We start from the raw sequence: 19,695 nt of genomic DNA, 5'->3' as shown, positions 1-19,695 counted from the left end.
CACCGAATCCATCTTCCCATACATACACCATGTAATTGAAGAGCGCATGGGGAACATGTGTTATCCTTTAAAATATCTACCCACCACGTAGACAACATGGACGGGACATTCTAAATGCCGCTGAATTCTGGTCTGTGATTGGTCAGAAGGTGTCTAGAACAGCAGCTCTGATAGGAGCGCAGGATTATATTAATGCACTCGTTCTAATACGTTATCGTTATTATAGTAGCGGCTCATTCACAGGGACGTGTAAAGCAGACGCGTCATATAATGTAATAATGAATGAATAAAAAACGTGTTGTTTAACATAGAACTTATAAACGTTGAAATGTGGATGCTTTGTGTAAACAGACATTTATGGAAGGAGTCTCCAGTGTCAGTGAGGTTCTTGAAAGGAGAGACGAGTTTGCGCTGTCTCAGTAACATGACAAGCTGTGGTGTTCTCATCTTATTAACTTGAAGAGAGAGCGAGAGCGAGAGCGAGATTTCGGTAAGGGGAACAACAACAATAGAAAAAATAATAGAAACTATCACAGAAATTCTAATGGTTTCCACTACAAATACCATTACAAACTATCAGCTGTTAACCTTAACACCATTATCAAATGATTTCCATGACGTCGGACATATTAAGGATGTCGGTCCTTAATGGGATCCACTAGACACAACATGCCACCAATAGAAAGCAACAAATTACCAGTTACATTACAGCTTCTATTCAAACCAATACAATTCCCATTAAAACCATTACAAATTCGTTTGTTTTTTTCCCCAGCAGCGTGGTTAGATGGATGTTACACAATAAAATGGTTCATCTCTGCTTTCCTGTTAATTCTGAAGGCTCCGCCCCTTTGCGCTAGCATTCAGGTGTCCAGGAGCAGAGTTCGTAGGGAACAGTGATAAACGGGCAGAGTTTATTTATACTGTTTCAATGCAGCCTTCTATAGCTAACTTCCAGAAAAATTACTGACTAAACCTCACACATCCTGCTCTACACATCCCTAGATAAGACCGTAGATACATTACATGGAGCACAAGGCAGCGAAATTCTGTTCCAGTATCACAGATAAAGTGCAGGTAATGTACACGCAGTACACTCATTCACCTTCAGTGAGACTTTTACTCTGCGCAGGGTCGATCCAGAGACTGTCCTGGGAACACCGGGTGGGATGGGACATCAGTCCATCACAGGGCACCACACACACACACACACACACACACACACACACACACACACACACACACACACACACACACACACACACACACACACACACACACACACACACACACAGAGGGGCAAATTAGAGCCAATCCACATACCGACATGGAGGAGGAAACTGGAGAACCTGGAGGAACCCCACATGGACATGTAGCGGAGTGTTCAGGGATACACAGTTTGTATACACAGTATATGTGAATTACGGAAATATGGAACGAGTATTAGAGACACGCACAGTAAACTCTCTAATCTCAACATCAAACACAGTTGTATTTCAAGAGGCACTTAATGCTGGATTTTTTGAAAACAGTGAAACAGACTTTGAAATATAACCTTTAATCTGTTTCCAAAGTATTACTGATTTATTAAAACATTGATAACAATAACAAAAGCATTATTATAAATAAATCCGCACACACACACAAATCAACCGTCGTGAAAAGCCAATTGGAATAATTTTACCCTCAAGAACAGACAGATCGGCTTATGAGTTGGATGCTTCAGCTATGAGTTCAGAGTGTGTGTGTGTGTGTGTGTGTGTGTGTGTGTGTGTGTGTGTGTGTGTGTGTGTGTGTGTGTGTGTGTGTGAGAGAGAGTGTGAGTGAGAGAGAGAGTGTGAGTGAGAGAGAGAGTGTGAGTGTGTACGCCAGTTAACCACCCCGTCCCCCCACCACTAACTGCTCGTCTTGGAACCCTCACATGATGTTCACATCAGCAAAATCGAATCATCAAATCCTCTTCTGTTTATTTATCTGGCCAGTTGTTTCGAAAAAGCGTAACGAGAACTTCCTTTCACATTGTAAAGTCAGGTCCTCCGGCACAGTCCACTTCCTGAATAATGAAAACGAAAACTTAAGCATTATGAATAATTTTCCCTTTAACAAGTAACTGTGGAAGAAAGTGCACTTGGAATTAACAGCTAACAAACTGAGAGCAGGACGACGTTCTGGAAAAGTCTTCATCAGGGTTTGGGGATTAAAGATATATATCCATAAGCATCTCATGGAGCACCACTGGAGTGTTTATTAAAAACTGAAAGGAATACAGCTTAACCACCGCCCATCGCTCTGAGAATACCCTGTTTACTGTGAAGCATGGTGGTGGTAGCGTTATGTTGTGGGGATGCTTCTTGTTAGCAGGGACTGGGAAAACGTTCAGGGTTGAGGGTGACATGCACGGCCCTTGAGAATCCGTGAATTGAAAATAACCGTTTTCCCACTGGTCTCCGTCCAATCTGACAGATCTTTAGCAATCTTGCCAAGAAGAATAGGCAAAAATATCAGGATCCAGATGTGCAAAGCTGACAGAGACATATCCCAGAAGACTTGCAGATGTAATTGCAGCCAAAGGTCATTCTACCAAAAATTCATACAAAGAATTCTGCTTAACTAACATAAGTACGTAGAGCACTAACCCCTCCCAGATGTGTTAGTTAGTTTGGATGTTCTGGAGGAATTATATCTCGTGTTTACGTATCAGCCGACGGTTTACATCAGCACAATATCGGGTTTTGTCTTGTTCCTGATCCACATCGTGAGCTCATCGCCAAGTTATGTAATGGAGATAACTCCGCGAAGATCAGCTGGTTTGCTGGAGAGACTTGTGTCCAAACATTAACACGGGAGCAGGGAACCAAATCTGTGTGATGAACTTCTCCATGATGGACCACGTGCCTGACCTGCAGAATCCCCCCTAATAACAGCACAAACCTGTCAGGTAAAGTGAGAACTATACATATATATAGAAATGAGAAGATCTCCAACACGGTGTTTTAACACTAACAGACAGGAACAGAAAGCTCACAAACACCAGGTTTGATTTCACTTTCAGAATTCTTATCATTTTCTTGACGATTCATCCTGTACTCGTCTCGTTTTCATGCGATTAAACGTTCTCTTGAACTGATACTGTAGGCCCTGTCCCCGTGGGCGTGTCTTACACTACAGTAGCACATTGTCTCTTCCGTGTGTGTACACCGCTCCATTTTCCATCCATCGTGAGGGGTTAAGCTTGCGTGAATAAAAACCAAACCCAGAAAGTGATCGATGAACGCATGACTTCACAGGAAAACAACTTCCCTCGAGTCTCCGTAAACTCCATCAAACCGTCTGAACGACACGAGCAGCAGCTGCGCTCGGTTTACAGCTCCTTAAAAAAACATTATTTGAGAAGTAATGAGAGGATTGTTGACTTAAATGTTTTAATCTCCAGAAAAAAAGTTTGATTCCGTCGCAAACGATTTAATTCGGTTAAAAACGCACGAGACGTGAGGGAGCTCTCTGAAAACCACAGGTTTACAAACGCGGGCCAAGTGTACAAACCTACGCCGCGTTCTCTTCTGCCTCGGCCAATGAAACGTCGCTGAAGATCAACGCAAGAAGAACCAAACCCCGGGATTAGTACCAACACGCGGAGAAGAACGGGTCTGAGAGAGGCGGCTGAGGACACGGGGACCATGTTCATCAGAACACAGAAATAAACACAGACGAGCTGCTCCAGTGTGTGTGTGTGTGTGTGTGTGTGTGTGTGTGTGTGTGTGTGTGTGTGTGTGTCTGTGAGTGTGTGGGTGTGTGTCTGTGAGTGTGTGGGTGTGTGTGTCTGTGAGTGTTCAGTCCATCACTTAAATCCAGCGTGTGTATAAATGAAGCAGGACATTCAGTAGTGTTTTTCTGAAATATGAATAATTAATTAGCAAGTTAACACACAATAAGCAAATAATAATAAAGTTTAATAAATAATGCAGAATAATTTATAATTATAAATACATTTGTAAATAATTCATTAATAAAAGTACTTTAAACAACCCACTAAAAAAAGGTACCCATTAAACATCACAACACAAACACAGTACCGTGACTCGATGCTGAGAAACGCCACGACGTTTATGATTGTGTGTATGATTTTTTTGTCTCTCCTGTATAGGTTGTGGGCGTGTCAGGAACGGGAGGCCACGCCCAAATTAAACAGGATGGAGCTGAAGTTGATGTTGAGGAAGGCTCGAGACGGATCTGCCGAGCACTGCGCTTCCTGGAGCAGCAGGTGCAGTGAGGACGCTTCGAACAGACGCCGGTTCTTTCTGCAACACACACACATTGTTGTTTCTATAGCAACAATTTCCACAGTGTGATGTAATTTAAACTTGATAAATTGAGTTAGAAACGAACAGCGTGCAGTCGTGTTTATTGAACATTTTCGGAAGGAGTCTCCAGTTCCGGTGCTCTGTAACAGTAAGTTTTTCAGCACAGGATTTACATTTTGAGGTTTACGGCTGCTGTAGCGTAGATGAAAACTTGTCTCGTGGACGTTCCACAACGTTAATCACGACTGTAAACAGATTAAACACTACGATGTGATCTGTAATGAATGATAAAACTGTAAGCAGCAGATTGCTGTGGTTTAAAAGGAATAAAACACGTTACAGCGACGTGCTGTTATAGCAAAATAATCGACGCTAACTCAGCTACATCGCACCTCCCCCGACGCTGATTATTTTCCTGTAACAGCACCACACACGCTGTTTTAATCCGTACAGAGCGTTCCTATTCTCCAACACGACTGCGTCTCAGTACAAACTTCACATCTGGTCCGTCAGCAGAGTTTCTCTTTCCTCCAGACGTTTCCCGCCCTCACCCCATCTCCACTAATGAGGATTAATGAGCTCGTTTAGACGCCGAAGCTAAGCTAACGAGGTGTTTTCCTTTCAGCAGGTCAGCCTGGCGAGGATGACGCTCAGGAAATAAGACATGCTGATGTAACTAGAAAGCAGATCTACGCTACGCTACACTGTTATTACACAACCGGAGGTCTGCTCCAGATGAAGAGACGAGGCTCGGCACAAACGAAGCTTCACCATCTGGGTTCCGTGGAAGTGAGGACGAGGAGCGCTGAGGTAAAGCCTCACTCGGGGTACAGACGGAGACGGAGCGGACTTCAGGCTGCGCGCTACAGGTCAATTTGAAAAACTTTATAAGTAAGTTTAATCATGAATTATATTCATCATTAACAATTTTCAAGCCATTTTCAGTATAAAATCTTTCCTAAACAATTAAACAGTTATCACCATTTGGGGAAATTCCTCTATAAGCTACAACTTAGCGAGAGAATGTGACTTCTGAAAAAAAACAGAAAAAATGCTGATGAGTAGGTCATCATGAGAGTGGGCGGAGCTTCTTCAAAGGTCCGAACAAAAACAGTTAAATAAATGTATTACTGCTGAGTTTTGAGCCTTTTATTCCTTCGCTTTAAGGAGGTTTAAGTCTCTCCTAACGAAGACTGATACGGCTGTTTAAAAAGGAACGCCTTCAGTTCTGGAGTCAGGAAAACACCTCAATATCTCGAAGCGCTACCTGGAGAAGATCAACCTGGAACTTCCCGTTTCATCTTTTATGATAAATCCTTCATGCTGCCTTGCTGGAACACAGCCTCCAGGTTATAGTTTCTCTTTTATTGTCTTATTGGAGTCCCTCAGACCTTCTACTGATGACTGAAGTGATGACGATGATGATGATGAAGTAATGAATTCAGACCTGATGCAGGAGAGTTTCTGGAGGAGAACGCTGAGCTTCTCTGCGACAGTGAGGTCCAGCCGCGGGTTTCGGAGAAGTACGGCAGCACAACGGAAGAACTGATCGGTGCTACACGCTTCCAGGAAGGCAGGAAGATGACCTAGAATAAAAAATTAATAACTTTACAAAAGGAGACGAGGATTGAGGAGAGTAGCACTACTCGCTAAGGCTGGACTGAGAAACATCTGACTCCAATTAAATACAGATTTGAACTGAATTTCAGGTTGCAAAGAAACACAAACAAAAAATACACAAGAAGGCAAATAAGTAAGTAAGTAAATAAATAAATAAATAAAAGGTCTGTTCTGACGTCTCTGAGGGTCTCGTGTCTCGTTTATAAAATTAATCTCCACTCGCTCTCACTAAACCGTTTCTACACCGAGTGCCTCATCCTTCCTCGTTAAATACTTTACTTCTGGAACTGAAAGCAGAACTCATTCCACAGATGTTCACAATGTGGAAGTTCTTCTTCACTGCCATTTTTCTAGTACAACTTTAATACCATGAGACGTATCAGACAGCTGGTATAAGATCAGACCTACTGTTCCAACTCATCCAGACAGACGTGACATTAGAGCAGAGTGAAGGTCATGTGATGACATCAGGATAACATAGCAGTGATGTCTGACTCGCGTCTACACAAGATGTGTAGTGGTGATAAGAAGCCAAGAGACTTTATCACTAATCCTAGAACTTAGTATAAAAAGTGTGAGGTGTCACATCTGGATTCTGTAAGTATGAGGAGAACTACTGAAGGTCTGATCACAGCTTCCAAACCCCACATGGAAATGAGGATTTGGTGATTCACAGCGTCAAAGGCAGTGGAAGCTCCATGGAGGTATCCGTGGAACGATCAGTATTGTAGGCACACTGCTCAGCATCTAGTAAATCTTCAGTTAAAGATATGAAGACAGCTTTGCAACAGCTGGAGAAAACACAGATGGCTCTGCAGTTAACAATAATAATGAGGTTAGAGAGTTGGCTTCTTAAAGAAGACTTCAGCAGACTTGAAGATAGACCGAACCAGACCACTTGGCACTGATGTGTTGATGATGATGATGATGAAGGCCACGTTCGGTACGAAGTCACTGTAGGTGGAACGGAGAACTGTATTGGGATGAATGAGGAGGTCACTGTACTTCTTCCTGAGTTAGTGGTTAGGTCTGTAAGGACATCACCAGGAGGGGATGGAGCCTTAAATTCTCATGAAACTAGCTTTGGACAAACATGTCTGCTTTCTTGGTGTGTGAAGAACCTGGGACGACGTCGGTGACCGAACGCAGAGTTTCTCTGGGTTTTCATCATCTGCCTTGCGTTAATGCAAGTTGGGTGACCTTTCACCCCATGATTTAACACAAATGGTCAGCATGGCCCTTTTATCTTGGCACATCTGCCTCCCACTCACTCTCTCACTCTCTCTCTCTCTCCAACCAACACACACACAGTCCACATCTGCTGTCTCTCATCTTCACAGGTAGTGCTGTCTCCTATTAGACAAAGCTGAGGGAACTTCAAAGGCGTCCATCACAAGAGGATTTTGACCGTCTGACTTTTTCCCGGCACCCGCACATGGAGCGCATTACGAAACCGGGACGAGGACGCTGAACAGGGTTTACGCTGAAATGCAGGATGCTGGAGGTGACCTTCAGGTGTGAACTCCTCCTGCTCTCTGACCGTAGTGCTTTCACACAGGCTGCTAATTATCCCTTCATAAATCGCTCGCAGCTCGTAAACCGGCGCCCCTGAGGACTCTGGAACTCTGCAGCTCTGCTTAGTGTCACTAAAAGGAAACGGGCGTCGCTCATAAAGGGATTTTCGCTGATTAGCGGCAATCGCAGCAAGTCGGGCATGACGTTAGGGGTGTGTAATCATGGAGAGCCAGAACATGAAAGATTTCAGGAGGCAGAATTCCAGAAAGTGACATGCTTCGCACAATATAGCATACGAACGCACAGAAAAACATATCGTAGCTAATACTAGCGAAGATAATATAATCATTGTGTTGTGTGTCAAGTTCTCACGTTATGGCTGAATATTTTTCTGTCTGTAAAGCGTATGCAGGGTTTGATTTCCCAATCGCGAGTTATATCGCTGTCCCACTGGCTCTGTTCAAATAAATATAATAAACACGCTGTGTACCTGTCCTGCATACCAATTTACAGATCTTCTCGTGCTATTTTTTTCCAGTTTTAAAGAGAAGATAACAGGCCTTGTCCATGTCCTAAATGTGAAATTTTATTCTGGTCACCATGGAAACCTGGTGGACGTTTTGGATCCTTGAGTGGACTGTAATCTCATGAAAGGTGTGTTAATGCGTTGAGGAAGCACAAGTTCAAACGTGCTATGCTGAAGACCTCCAACACCAGAACTTCGTATCTACACTCAGGTTTTTCCAGCTTAATGTCCGCTCTGTGCATTTGGGAGAAGTTTATTAGCCTCGTCTGACGCGTTAGCGTTTAACGGAGCGTAAAGGAGCCGGGCTGACGGACGTGTTAATGATGCTCGAGTGTGTAACCATGTGGGCTCAATCACGCTAATCACAGCCGTAACTGCGTGTGCATGTAAACCTCACTAGCTTCTGTGTGAGAAATCCAAACGTAACTGAACTCAGAGAAGAAACGAATAAAGTGTCTGAGTCACAGTCTGATGTACACCGACATTCCAGTTCACTCTGTCCTGTCTCTGGTCCAAATCGATAAACATGATCTACTATACTTGTGTTAAATTACATATAAAGATGTTCGTGTTGTGAAACTCACGTGACTCTGTGCTCATGTGAAGCAGGACGTCCAGTGAAGGAGCCAGCAGTCCCGGACTTCCTGTCCTCAGCACGGCTAAAATGGCCGTCAGGGCCTTGTACTTCAGGAAGAGGCCACGCCCCTCATCCTCTCCAACAATGCCGTTCAAAACATCGAGGGCCTGCGCCAAGATGTCCGCTGTAGATCAGAAACGGAGCAGAAATATTCGTGGTTTGGTTATGTGTGTGTAAAAGTCATTAAACCTAATCATATATTAAAATCATACACTGACTCCCCAGTGAGACACTTCTGCTTTATTATAGCTAAATCTTCTCCAAACTTCCCAAGAGCTTTGGATCCATCCCTCTACCGTACAGCTCAGAGTGATATCTCCTCCTCAGGCGTGCAAGTTACCCAATCTCTCCCTCATCTGCTTCAGATAAACACTTCTAATGACCCGCTTTCCAGCAATACAGCGGGCAGTGTGACCGTTTCATCCCTGCTGTATATCTGCCATTCTCCGCATATAAACCAGGAGGCCAAGACGTCTTTGTCGTAACAGCTTAAGAAAAAAGAACAGAGAGAAGGCAGAAGGCTGATTTCTCCCAGATGGAGCCTTGAACCATCCTGCGGAGGCCAAAAATTTTTTAAAATTCTCTGCCAACGCAGCACACTCGTACCTGAGCCAGGCTAACATCCTGACCTTCTGATTCATTTACTTCTCCTTAGAGATTTAAAATCCCGCTGGAGCTTGACAGAAAGTCTAAACATGCTGAAGCTAGCTTCTTTAAAAGGATGGAGCTGAATGAGAAGTTTATTAAAGAGTGTTTAAATGTCATTCCCAGAGTGAGAAGAAGGAACAGCTGACTTTCTTACGTGATTAAACACTGAGTGGAACATGGCTTTAGAGAGAGAGAGAGAGAGAGAGAGAGAGAGAGAGAGAGGGAGAGGGAGAGGGAGAGAGACAGAGAGAGAGCATGAGCATGCTGCACTGTACACTTTTCTCCAAACATCTCAACATCACCATCTGCTGGGAGTGTGTGGAGTCACACCTACTTATCTTCTTCTGGCTAGACTCTCTACTGAAGACCAGAGAACCATCTGGTAAAAAGTTATGAAATTTGGCACACAGATTGTGGAGAGTCTGAGGAACATGCTGACCAAATTTGGGCCAAGTGCTGCCAATGCTAAATGCCAAATGGACATAGAGAGAGAGAGAGAGAGAACGAGAGAGAGAGAGAGATGGATGGATAGAGGGTTGTATAATAAAGGGTAGTCTCACCCTGGCTAAGTGTTTTGAGGACAATGATGGAGGATAAGAAGCGAGTGTGAGGGCAGGAGCTCCTGAACAGTGGAGGAGATTTTCGGTTCACTTCCTCTCCTAACCTCCTCAACGTTGAGGTCAAAGGGAGGTGCTGGAAAACGAACACACACACACACACACACACACACACACACACACACACACACACAAAGCGTATTCACATGTGAACCTCTGTGCCTGTAAAGCATTAATGCTAGTATCTGCAGCTGAGGAGTGTTAGCGTTGTGTACGTGAGCATTCGCCTGCTCTCAGCCTCAGCGTGTGCAGAAAGAAACGTGACGTGAAAGGCCAGAAACTGAAGTAAGGTCTAAACAGTGTAGAATGTTTATTAGAGGTACAGCAGTACTGATGAGAGGAAAGCTCAGAGGAGAATGACCTGACCGCTACGAGCTGACAAACAACCACTCTGTGCACCCACGCTGAGCAGATAAGCATCTCAACACCTCAAACCCTGATGCAGATGAGCTACAACAGCAGAAGACCAGACCAGGTTCCACTCCTGTCAGACAAGAACATGAGTCTGAGGCTACAGCTGGGACAGGAGCAACACGACAGGACAGATGAAGATCGGTCTGATCCGGTGCGTCCGGAGATGCTTTTCTGCTCATCACGGTTGTAAAGAGTGGGTGTCTGAGTGACATGATCATGTAAAGAACCTGTGTGCTGTGCTCCAGCTGTGTGAGGGCGCAGTAGATGAAGCGCAGGAGCGGTGAGTGAAGAAACGCCTCGGCCTGCTGGAACTGCTCCAGCAAAACAGGAAGGACCTGACAAAGACAAAATATACTAATTTAATGTAGAGTTTTTAAAGATAAAAACAACTGCAGGTGTGTCTGTGCAGGTCTGAGGTGTGAGTTATGGGGTGGAGCCAAAGGAGACAGAACAGTGTTTAGAATAAACAAACGACGTGATTTACATCGACGCTACCTGCAATAAACGCTCGCGCTGGTCGAGTTTATATTCCCAAAAAGCTCAGGGTTTTTTTATTTTAGAAAAAGCTCATTGTTGCTTCAAGTTTTGAAAACATTAAAAGGAACAAAAGGCTTCTTTCATGAAGGGCATGCTTAAACCCGTGTGTGAGAGTGTGTGTGAGTGTGTGTATATACACAGACCTTGGCGCAGCGTTCATGTAGAGAGGGACGTGGAACCTCAAACGGGTCAAACTCGCGCTCCGTTTTCATGTCTTCGGAGGAAAAAGGCGGACCGTCCACCATCCAGTCCATCAAATACCAGAGCAGCTTCAGTACTGAAGAACTGGACGAGCTCTAAATGGAAAATTATTATTATTATTTTTATTATAATTATTATTTGCAGCGTTGTTATCTAACAAAGAAGCCTGCATATAAACTGCCTCAGCAGTGTTGGGTCTGAACACAGTGCTGAGTGGTGCAGCAGTGACGGTGCTGCTGCTGCCCCTAGTGGCCTCCCCATGCTATTACACTGTACACAGGAAGCGTCCAAACATCTCCAGTGTTAAAATCCGCTCATTCACCTGTTAGATTTACCTTGCTAGCTTTGTTGGGAGGTGGGGGTTTGTCCTGATTGGATGGTTTGAGATCACGTGACTTCAGCACAACGTTTTCCCGCACTCGTTGCGACACCGAGTGCTCGTGCTTTCTCTAAAAACGCATATGCACACACAAAATATCACCTTTAAAGTATTACCTTTATGCATCTCACTAAACACAAGACCATCTGAACATTTTTACAGACTTTTATTTAGAAATCTGAAACATCTGCATGGTTGCGTTTTTCTTCACCTGCAGGTTTTCTAGTCGAGCTTGAACTTTCCGTGACTGGCTCTCCAGCCTGGTGTTCTGCTCACTTACTTCACTCAGCTGTACACAGAGGAGAACACACACACACACACACACACACACACACACACACACACACACACACTACTATCACTGCAAACAGGGTAAATATAAACGACCCACATTTCCTCCAAGTATTAACCTGAGGATGAAGGACAGACCCATAAACATGTTCCAGTGTACAAATCTGACATAAACATCTGGAACATCGTTTTAACCTTAAATTCCCACCTGTTTCTTCATGGTGTCATTTAACTCCTTTATGGAATCAAAACTAGATTTAATCCTTTTGTTCTCTTTGGTCTTTTCTCTCAGTGCAGCCCTGAGATTCTCCATCTCCTGCTGGTGTTCCTGTGTAAAAACACACATCATTTAAATATCATCATCATCATCATCATCATCATCATCTTCATCTTCCTGTTCACCACAAACCCACAACCCAGACTCCTAACTCAACGAAGAGTCACAGAGAACTAATCAACACCACCTGAACAATCACAATCCAGAACTCAACAGCAGCAGTGTGTGTGTGTGTGTGTGTGTGAGAGAGATGAAGTTTAACCTGTTGCATGGCATTCATGCGATCTAGTACGTCTTCCTCCACAGTGAGAAGTCTGTTTACGGTGCTCTGATGCTTTAGGAGAAGCTTCTCTCTCCGCTGGAGCTCACATTCACGCTCACACAGCTCAGCCGCCCGTACCTGGACACACACACACACACACACACACACACACACACACACACACACACACACACAGAGGTTAGGGTCATTTATTCACTTAGCAGACACTTTTATCCAAAGCGACTTACAAATGAGAAAGATACAAGCAAAAGCAGTAAGTCACTATTTTAACAGGACACACCTGGGTCAGGCACGTGGTCCAATATTTTTGATCACTTGAAAAATGGGTGTGTTCAAACAAAAGGTGCCAGGTTCTAAGGTGTTTACCACGTCTAAACGTAAATATCTGGAAATGAAAGCTGAAATTCTGATCACATCGTCTCATCCATCTTTTTATCTCAAACGAGTGTTTAACAAAAACAATAGAACTGGACTTGCTGCTCCAGTACTTTCGGATAGGACGGCGCACACACACACACACACACACACACACACACACACACACACACACACACACACACCTCCCCAGGCTTTAACAGGAAAAACTGCACTTTTGTGCAATTATCCAATCAGCCAATCATGTTGCAGCAGCACAATGTATGTAATCCTGCAGATACAGGTCTTCAGTTAATGTTCACATCAGAACGAGGAGAAATCTGATCTCGGTGGCACCGTGCTGGTTATTTCAGAGTATTTCAGTAACTGCTGATCTCCTGGGCTTTTCACTAGAGTGTACACAGAATGGTTGATGGTGATGTGAGAGGGTGAGAGCAAAACGGCGAGGCTTGCTCGAGCGGACAGGAAGAGTAACACAAATAACCGCTCTTTACAACCACGCCGAGCAGAAAAGCATCGCAACACATCAAACCTTGAGGCAGAACACCACATCAGGTTCCAGTCCTGCCAGCCAAGAACAGGAATCTGAGGCTACAGTGGGGACACACACGGGGAAACCGGCGCCGGGTGCAACAGCTTCTGCAGGAGGACTGGCCAGGCTTCAGATGTTTCACAGTTAATGTTTTTAACCACTGTGTTCGTTTCCCTGACTGAAGTTTCTCCAAGTCGCACTGAGTGAGAGGAACGTTTACAAAGTGTTTCTCTGAATCTGGGGTTCACTTACCTGCAGTCTTTCATAAATCTCAATCATCTCCTGGTACACTTGTTCAACAGGCACCTGGCTCCTCAGACCCTCTCCTCCGCTGAACCTCGCCGGCTCTGTCTCAAGTGAGCTGGAAGTGCAGGCTACGCTGGAGGGCAGCGTCACGTCTGCAAATAAACGAGATCAGGATGGCTGAGTGGTCAGAAGGCGTGTCCCGAAGGTAAACATCCGAGTCCGTCAGGATTCAACTTCATCTCACACCATCACTTCTAGTCTGAGTGTAAGAGAGCTACACGCAACCGCGGCAGTGATTCCCGGTGAACAGAATTATGGGATCGCCGTCATGCAATGCTGCGAAAGGACGGCCTATGAATGAGACAGACTCTGCCGCGATATCTGTGGGGTCCAAGCACCCTTCGCAAGCTGCACTCTCACTGGCCGGTTCTCGCAAGTCACATAAACGACAAAAGAGACGACAGATGAGCATGATTCCAACCCTGAAATCTGATTGGCCGACGGCAGTCACTCTTTAAAACACTATCACCTCGCTCGGACGTGTAGCAGGACCTACTGACCAAGTTCATGTCTCTATGACCTGTACTTGGAGCTAGACGATTCATTTCGGGGCAGAGGAAGAAGAAAAAAACAATAAAATGACACCAATGTAGGTGCTTAGCCCCCTGTATACTGCATCTATTGAACATTATGGTATGTAGTGATGAGCTCTCACCCGTCTCTGTACACAGGATGTTGGTACGGTCCAGGATGTCCGTCTGGTCACTGAGCTCATCTTCACTGCTCAGAACGCTCTCGTCACGCTCGAGCCTGCTCTCGCAAAATTTTTATTTAAATTAAAAAAGATAAACCTGTCTTCTGAGTGAATGCATTCCTGTATAAACACAGGAACCAGGAGCTTCATCGCTCTACTGCCTTCTCTTACCCTGCAGGTGGATCTGACACGGCCTGGAAAAGCTCCTCCAGCGCTCGGCTGTAGCTCTTCAGCTCTCTGCGTGATGTCACTTCCTCCCTGCCCCTGACCGCACCTCGGCATTCAACAACATCAACACTTCACTCAATATGCAAATTCAATACTGTATAATATGCAAATTCGTCTTGTGATGTCATCTGGATAAAAACATTTTTGAGCTTGTATTTTCTACTAAAGTCTCTAACACTACTTACGTAGTGCACTAGTTATACCCCTATAACTCGCTCCCTACGTAGTGCACTACAGTTACACCTCTATAACTCGCTCCCTACGTAGTGCACTACAGTTACACCTCTATAACTCGCTCCCTACGTAGTGCACTAGTTATACCCCTATAACTCACTCCCTACGTAGTGCACTAGTTATACCCCTATAACTCGCTCCCTACGTAGTGCACTACAGTTACACCTCTATAACTCGCTCCCTACGTAGTGCACTAGTTATACCCCTATAACTCGCTCCCTACGTAGTGCACTACAGTTACACCTCTATAACTCGCTCCCTACGTAGTGCACTAGTTATACCCCTATAACTCGCTCCCTACGTAGTGCACTACAGTTATTCCCCTATAACTCACTCCCTACGTAGTGCACTTGCAGTATATAAGCAGTAAATGCAGTACTTACAGCACTTTGTAGGTTTTTCCACAGCTCCTCCACATTTCTCACTCACTTCGGCTCCTTCAGTCGCAGAAACCTGATAAACAGAAAAGTTTATTTTTCACTATAAAGACATTTAAATCTGTAAATAAGTAGTTACAGCATACATTTAAGAGAAACTAGGGCTGCATGCTAAATGCCGCTCTGCTCCCTACCTCAGTGACCTACAGAATCATGGCGCGAGCGCCTAATTTAGTGCACTACATGTTAATCAGGGGGTCATTTGATATTGGGCCTAGCTGTTCTGGACAGTACGTTAACACACGTAGGACTGGAATAACAAACAAACAGATATTGTCACTGTTCGCTAATTACGTCAAAAACAACTACGTTTCTATCAACTAACAAACATAGCTGTCTAAATTAACTCCTGAGACAGTTCAGGGGTTGGGTTTTTTTGTGTAAAAAAAAAACTAAATAAATAATAATAAATTAATAAAAAAAAAAATAAGTACCCGATTTCTCCTCTCTAAATACTTCCTCTTCAATATTTCAACCTTTATGTCTAAATCGCTGCCGGAAAACTCGCTGCTCATTCTGAGTTCAAACTGGCCGCCACTCTTATTAACAACACAAACAAACCAGGAACGGTCTTTTCCCCCGCCTGCATTACGACAAATCCCGCCTCCTGCGCGCTGATTGGCTAATACTTCCTAATGACAGCGAAACTTTCCAATTGACTGTAAGATTATTCTGAGCAAGAAGGCGGAAGTTGTTGAAATACGGGCGTGAAAAATATTAACTAAGCCTGCTCAGCAATACCGGAAGTGTCCGCCATTTTACAATTTCACAATATAAATAATCACCCTTTTTAAATTGTGCTAAAAAAAAAATTGTGTGTAAAAAAAAAAAAAATCTAATTAAAATATTTCACATTAACAAGTTTTAATTAGTACTACTACTACTACTAATAATAATAATTATACTTGTGGGATTTGAATAGCAATATATAATAAATAAAATTAGTAGGACTAAAAGAAATTGCAAAACAACCTATAAAAAATATCATTTAAAAACTAACAGAATAAAAAATTTAACAGAAATATATAGCCATATATCAGATTAACATATGCCATATGTATATTTATATTTACAGAAGTGTATTTGAAAAATGTTTTTGTTTTTTTTAATATATATATATTTTCTACAGAATATACCAGCACATTCAGCTAGGGTACTGACTCTCAGTCCAACATGATTAGTTAATACAGTTGACTATTTTACACAAAACGCACATAAAATGACCAGTAAATCTACCCTCTCGCCACGATGGCATTAATCACTGCATTCTCAGGCTGCTAGCGTCAGATCTACTCACTCCCACCCTCTGCTAATGTCTGACTAACTCACTGCCCGTTTGTGTCATCAACGATCAGGAGGAACGTCAGCACTCGGTGTTGTTCAGCCTGTCAAACACATCCACACTCACACACAGCTATTTCAAAAAGGATTACTTCCCTTCACGAGGGAGCAGTTCACCTAACATTTCTCCTAGAGTTAATGATGTCATCAGCTGATCTCCAGGGCACGGGGTCATAACCCTGCTACTGCTAATCTTGTGTGTCTGAGCATCATGGTCTTTATGGTTACAGCAGCAGGTAATAGGTACAGGGTTACCTCAGCTTTCCCTGAAGAACCTACAGGCCACGGCAAAAGCTCTGAGGACGATCGTTTGCGGTTTCCTCTTTCTGTAAACTCTGTCTGCAAACCAGTGACATCATGCACTACACTGGAAGAGATACTGCTGTCTCTCTCTCTCGCTCTCTCTCTCTTTCTCTCTCTCTCGCTCTCACACACACACACATAAATACAAAGACCATTAGCTGTGTAAATCCCTTTCAGGTCATTTCCTGTATCATCACCAGCTGCTGTTATCCACAGACCGCGCCTCACACTTCCCAGTGGACGCTTCGTATCTGCTCTTAATCAGCAAGATGACACCATCACGTTTCCCAGTATGCTCCTCGCACCTTGCAGCATTTCCACACTAGCACTTCCACAGTGCATCTCTCTCCTTAATGGATGAACACACTCGTTAGCGATGTCATTTCTGCACCACGCTACGGCTTCCTCAAGCGGCCTGCTGGGTGAAATGTCCGTGCACCAGAGCAGCACATCGGTGCCATGTGTGTTGTTCTTCTGCTGCAGAATGGAATGGGATGGAAACGTCACCAACTCATCCAGAACCCGAATAAAATGTCCCAGCTGTAATGCGTAACCCATCTTTTCCTTTCTCGCCTGCTGTCTCGCACGTTTCTTCACAAGAGAATAAAACCATGTAAAGGAGTTTCATTACAAAATAGATCCGGGACACCACTGAGGATCACGGGTTCATTATAAAAGAGTAGTTTATAGATTTGCCTGAAACTGGATCATTTAAGCATCATCCTTAATCCTGCTTAAAGTAAGACACTCCAGGTCAATCGGGTCATTAAAAAAACTATAGCTATCACAATCAAATGAGGTTAATTAAATGCTTACTCAAATTAAAATATTTATTTCACGGAGAAACACTTTTACACAAAAGTTTGTTGGAAAATCATTTATATATATATATATATATATATATATATATATATATATATATATATATATATATATATATATATAGTTGAATCAAGCTACTACTACACACTCTGCAAATACAGTACATATATATACAGTTTTTTTTTACTATAAACATCGAATGTAAATCCAACGATAATCAACATTTTTGGGGAATTTTTTTGTCATATCTTTTCAATTATGAATGGCAGTGAACACGAGAAATGTCCGGCTTTAGTTTCGGCTCTAGTGCGTGTCCTTTAAGGTTTATTAATTGTGCATTTTTTACAGAAAACTACTCATAAAGGCGAAATCGCAATCGCATGACATAGTTCTGCGCTCTTCCACAGTGATGTTTGTTGGTAAATGAGAGCTTTTAGCTGTACTCATGTTTGACTCATGTGAATTGAAGAGGGTTGTGGATGAACGCACGATGAGATGATGTCACATGATGCGTCTCGGTCCGTATCTGCCAAAATTCTTTAAAAACTGCACGCTCCTCCGAATATTGCGGCGTTTCTTTTATTTTGCGTTAATTTCTACCATCATACAATCACTAAATCCTGGAGGGACTGAATAAATACGAGGAAACATGATTTTCAGGGATGTGTTGAGTTTTCCTCATTTCATTACTACAGTTTAAGAGAAGACTTTAATCATTATCTATTAATGCAATTTTTCCAGATATCACCTGACACAACCTGTAGCATCTTTCCTTAAATAAATAGTGAACTTCCTCCAGCTGTAACCGCTCAACTCTCTAGTGTTCTCTGTTCACACTGAGAAATACAGACAAATAAAATGTTCTACACTATTAAGACCAGAGAGAAGGATGATGGACTATATTTGCCAAAGGAAAGGTGTGAAAGAGACGTGGACAGTAACCTGTTTCACCACAGAACTGGAAGGAAGTATCTACAGAACTCACATGGCTACTAATCCCACTGCCTTTTTTATATCATTTTTGAGTTTGTTTTTTTCCTGCATTTTACTCTTTCTAACTGATCCATAAGCAAGTCCCTGATGGTACCTGAGTCTCCGCTGTCACATGCCAGATACCAGTCTGAGAAAACTGCATTTAAATGAAGTACTATGATTGGCTTCAGTCGTAAATATCACACTTCCCGTAATACCGTCGTCAGTGGACCCTCGCCTCATCTCCGGTACTATTTACACCAGCTTCAGCTGTTTTACAAGAAACATTAAACTGTTTTTTTCATATGGTTTGTGTGTGTGTGTGTGTGTGTGTGTATAACATTCTGATCCACTGATCAATAGGTAGATTAACGCATCACGTCTGCTGCTTCACCCCTAATAAAAACGATTTTACTGTTTCATCAATTTCATTTATTGTGGCTTGTTTTTATTCAGTGACGAAATGATTAACCTTGTAAATCTACCCCACCACACACACACACACACACACACACACACACACACACACACACACACACACACGCTCAAACAGCATGCAGGAAAGACAGCTGAGGCTATTCCACACAAAGAGGCAGCAGGGACAATGGCAGCACAATCTGTGTGCTTATGTAATGTATATTCTGGGAGAAACTGACAATAAACTTTAATTTCCTAACTCATGATAATGAAATGAAGTCTCAGCTTTTGAACAGCCTCCGGAGGTGTGCTTTCAAATGTTAAAAGTGTGCTAAAAAACCATCTTGTATAGCCTTTGGCATCAGTAGGCCTAGACGTGATGTCTGAATGATGGCAGTTGGTGCACATCTGAGCCTCTGTCTGAGAGAGTGTGTTGTATTTGGAAGAATATATCAGTAATACGGGTCTGTCCGGCATGCCATCGACTCTTACAACAGATCCACAATGCAGCTGCATGACTCCTGAACTTCTCCTCAGAAAGATGGCCGAGCAGGTGTGCTGTTTAAGACTCCGATCCTGGAGGAGCTCGGTGCTGGATCACGGGTTAAAGCACGTGGACGTGCCAGAGCAAGTGTGTTTATTTACCCAGATGATCCAGAGACTGAAATATATAAACTGGTACTCATAAGACTTTTTTCTCCTTTACTCTGCTTGCTTTAAAGCGTGATCCAGCCTCGTCCTGAAGACTTTGTTTATTTCTCCTGCATGTAAATAACATTTGGAAACCT

At 43.3% G+C, this 19,695-nt stretch overlaps 2 protein-coding genes across 6 annotated transcripts in view; one reads left to right on the top strand and one right to left on the bottom strand.

The window, feature by feature from the left end:
• Positions 1-19,695, top strand: part of LOC108266890 (E3 ubiquitin-protein ligase TRIM35) — a 63,271-nt gene that overhangs the window by 19,418 nt on the left and 24,158 nt on the right. The gene's annotated exons all lie outside the window — the stretch shown is intronic.
• LOC108266880 (coiled-coil domain-containing protein 138) lies at positions 1,175-16,476 on the bottom strand. Of its 5 annotated transcripts, XR_006982607.2 has the most exons (16): positions 15,487-15,635; positions 14,999-15,068; positions 14,325-14,427; positions 14,115-14,209; positions 13,406-13,551; positions 12,226-12,363; positions 11,895-12,014; positions 11,607-11,684; positions 11,352-11,465; positions 10,959-11,111; positions 10,506-10,613; positions 9,808-9,940; positions 8,547-8,723; positions 5,749-5,887; positions 4,074-4,298; positions 1,175-3,891 (listed from the first exon to the last, which is right to left on the bottom strand). XR_006982607.2 is itself a non-coding variant. In XM_047155821.2 (15 exons), exons 2-15 carry the CDS (start codon positions 15,031-15,033, stop codon positions 4,157-4,159), a joined length of 1,671 nt encoding a protein of 556 aa, XP_047011777.1. In that variant the 5' UTR covers positions 15,034-15,068; positions 16,382-16,476; the 3' UTR covers positions 3,930-4,156. The 5 variants fall into 5 exon arrangements, 4 of the variants coding, with proteins under 4 accessions (XP_047011777.1, XP_017326188.1, XP_047011776.1 ...); XM_047155821.2 differs by lacking the exons at positions 1,175-3,891; positions 15,487-15,635 and adding an exon at positions 16,382-16,476 and having other exon boundaries at positions 3,930-4,298; positions 14,325-14,417; XM_017470699.3 differs by lacking the exon at positions 1,175-3,891 and having other exon boundaries at positions 3,930-4,298.

This window comes from Ictalurus punctatus, chromosome 6 (assembly GCF_001660625.3).
Source record: "Ictalurus punctatus breed USDA103 chromosome 6, Coco_2.0, whole genome shotgun sequence".
Taxonomy (NCBI): domain Eukaryota; kingdom Metazoa; phylum Chordata; class Actinopteri; order Siluriformes; family Ictaluridae; genus Ictalurus; species Ictalurus punctatus.
Note: the sequence above shows the minus strand (reverse complement) of the source record. Positions and strands in the feature narration are given on the sequence as shown.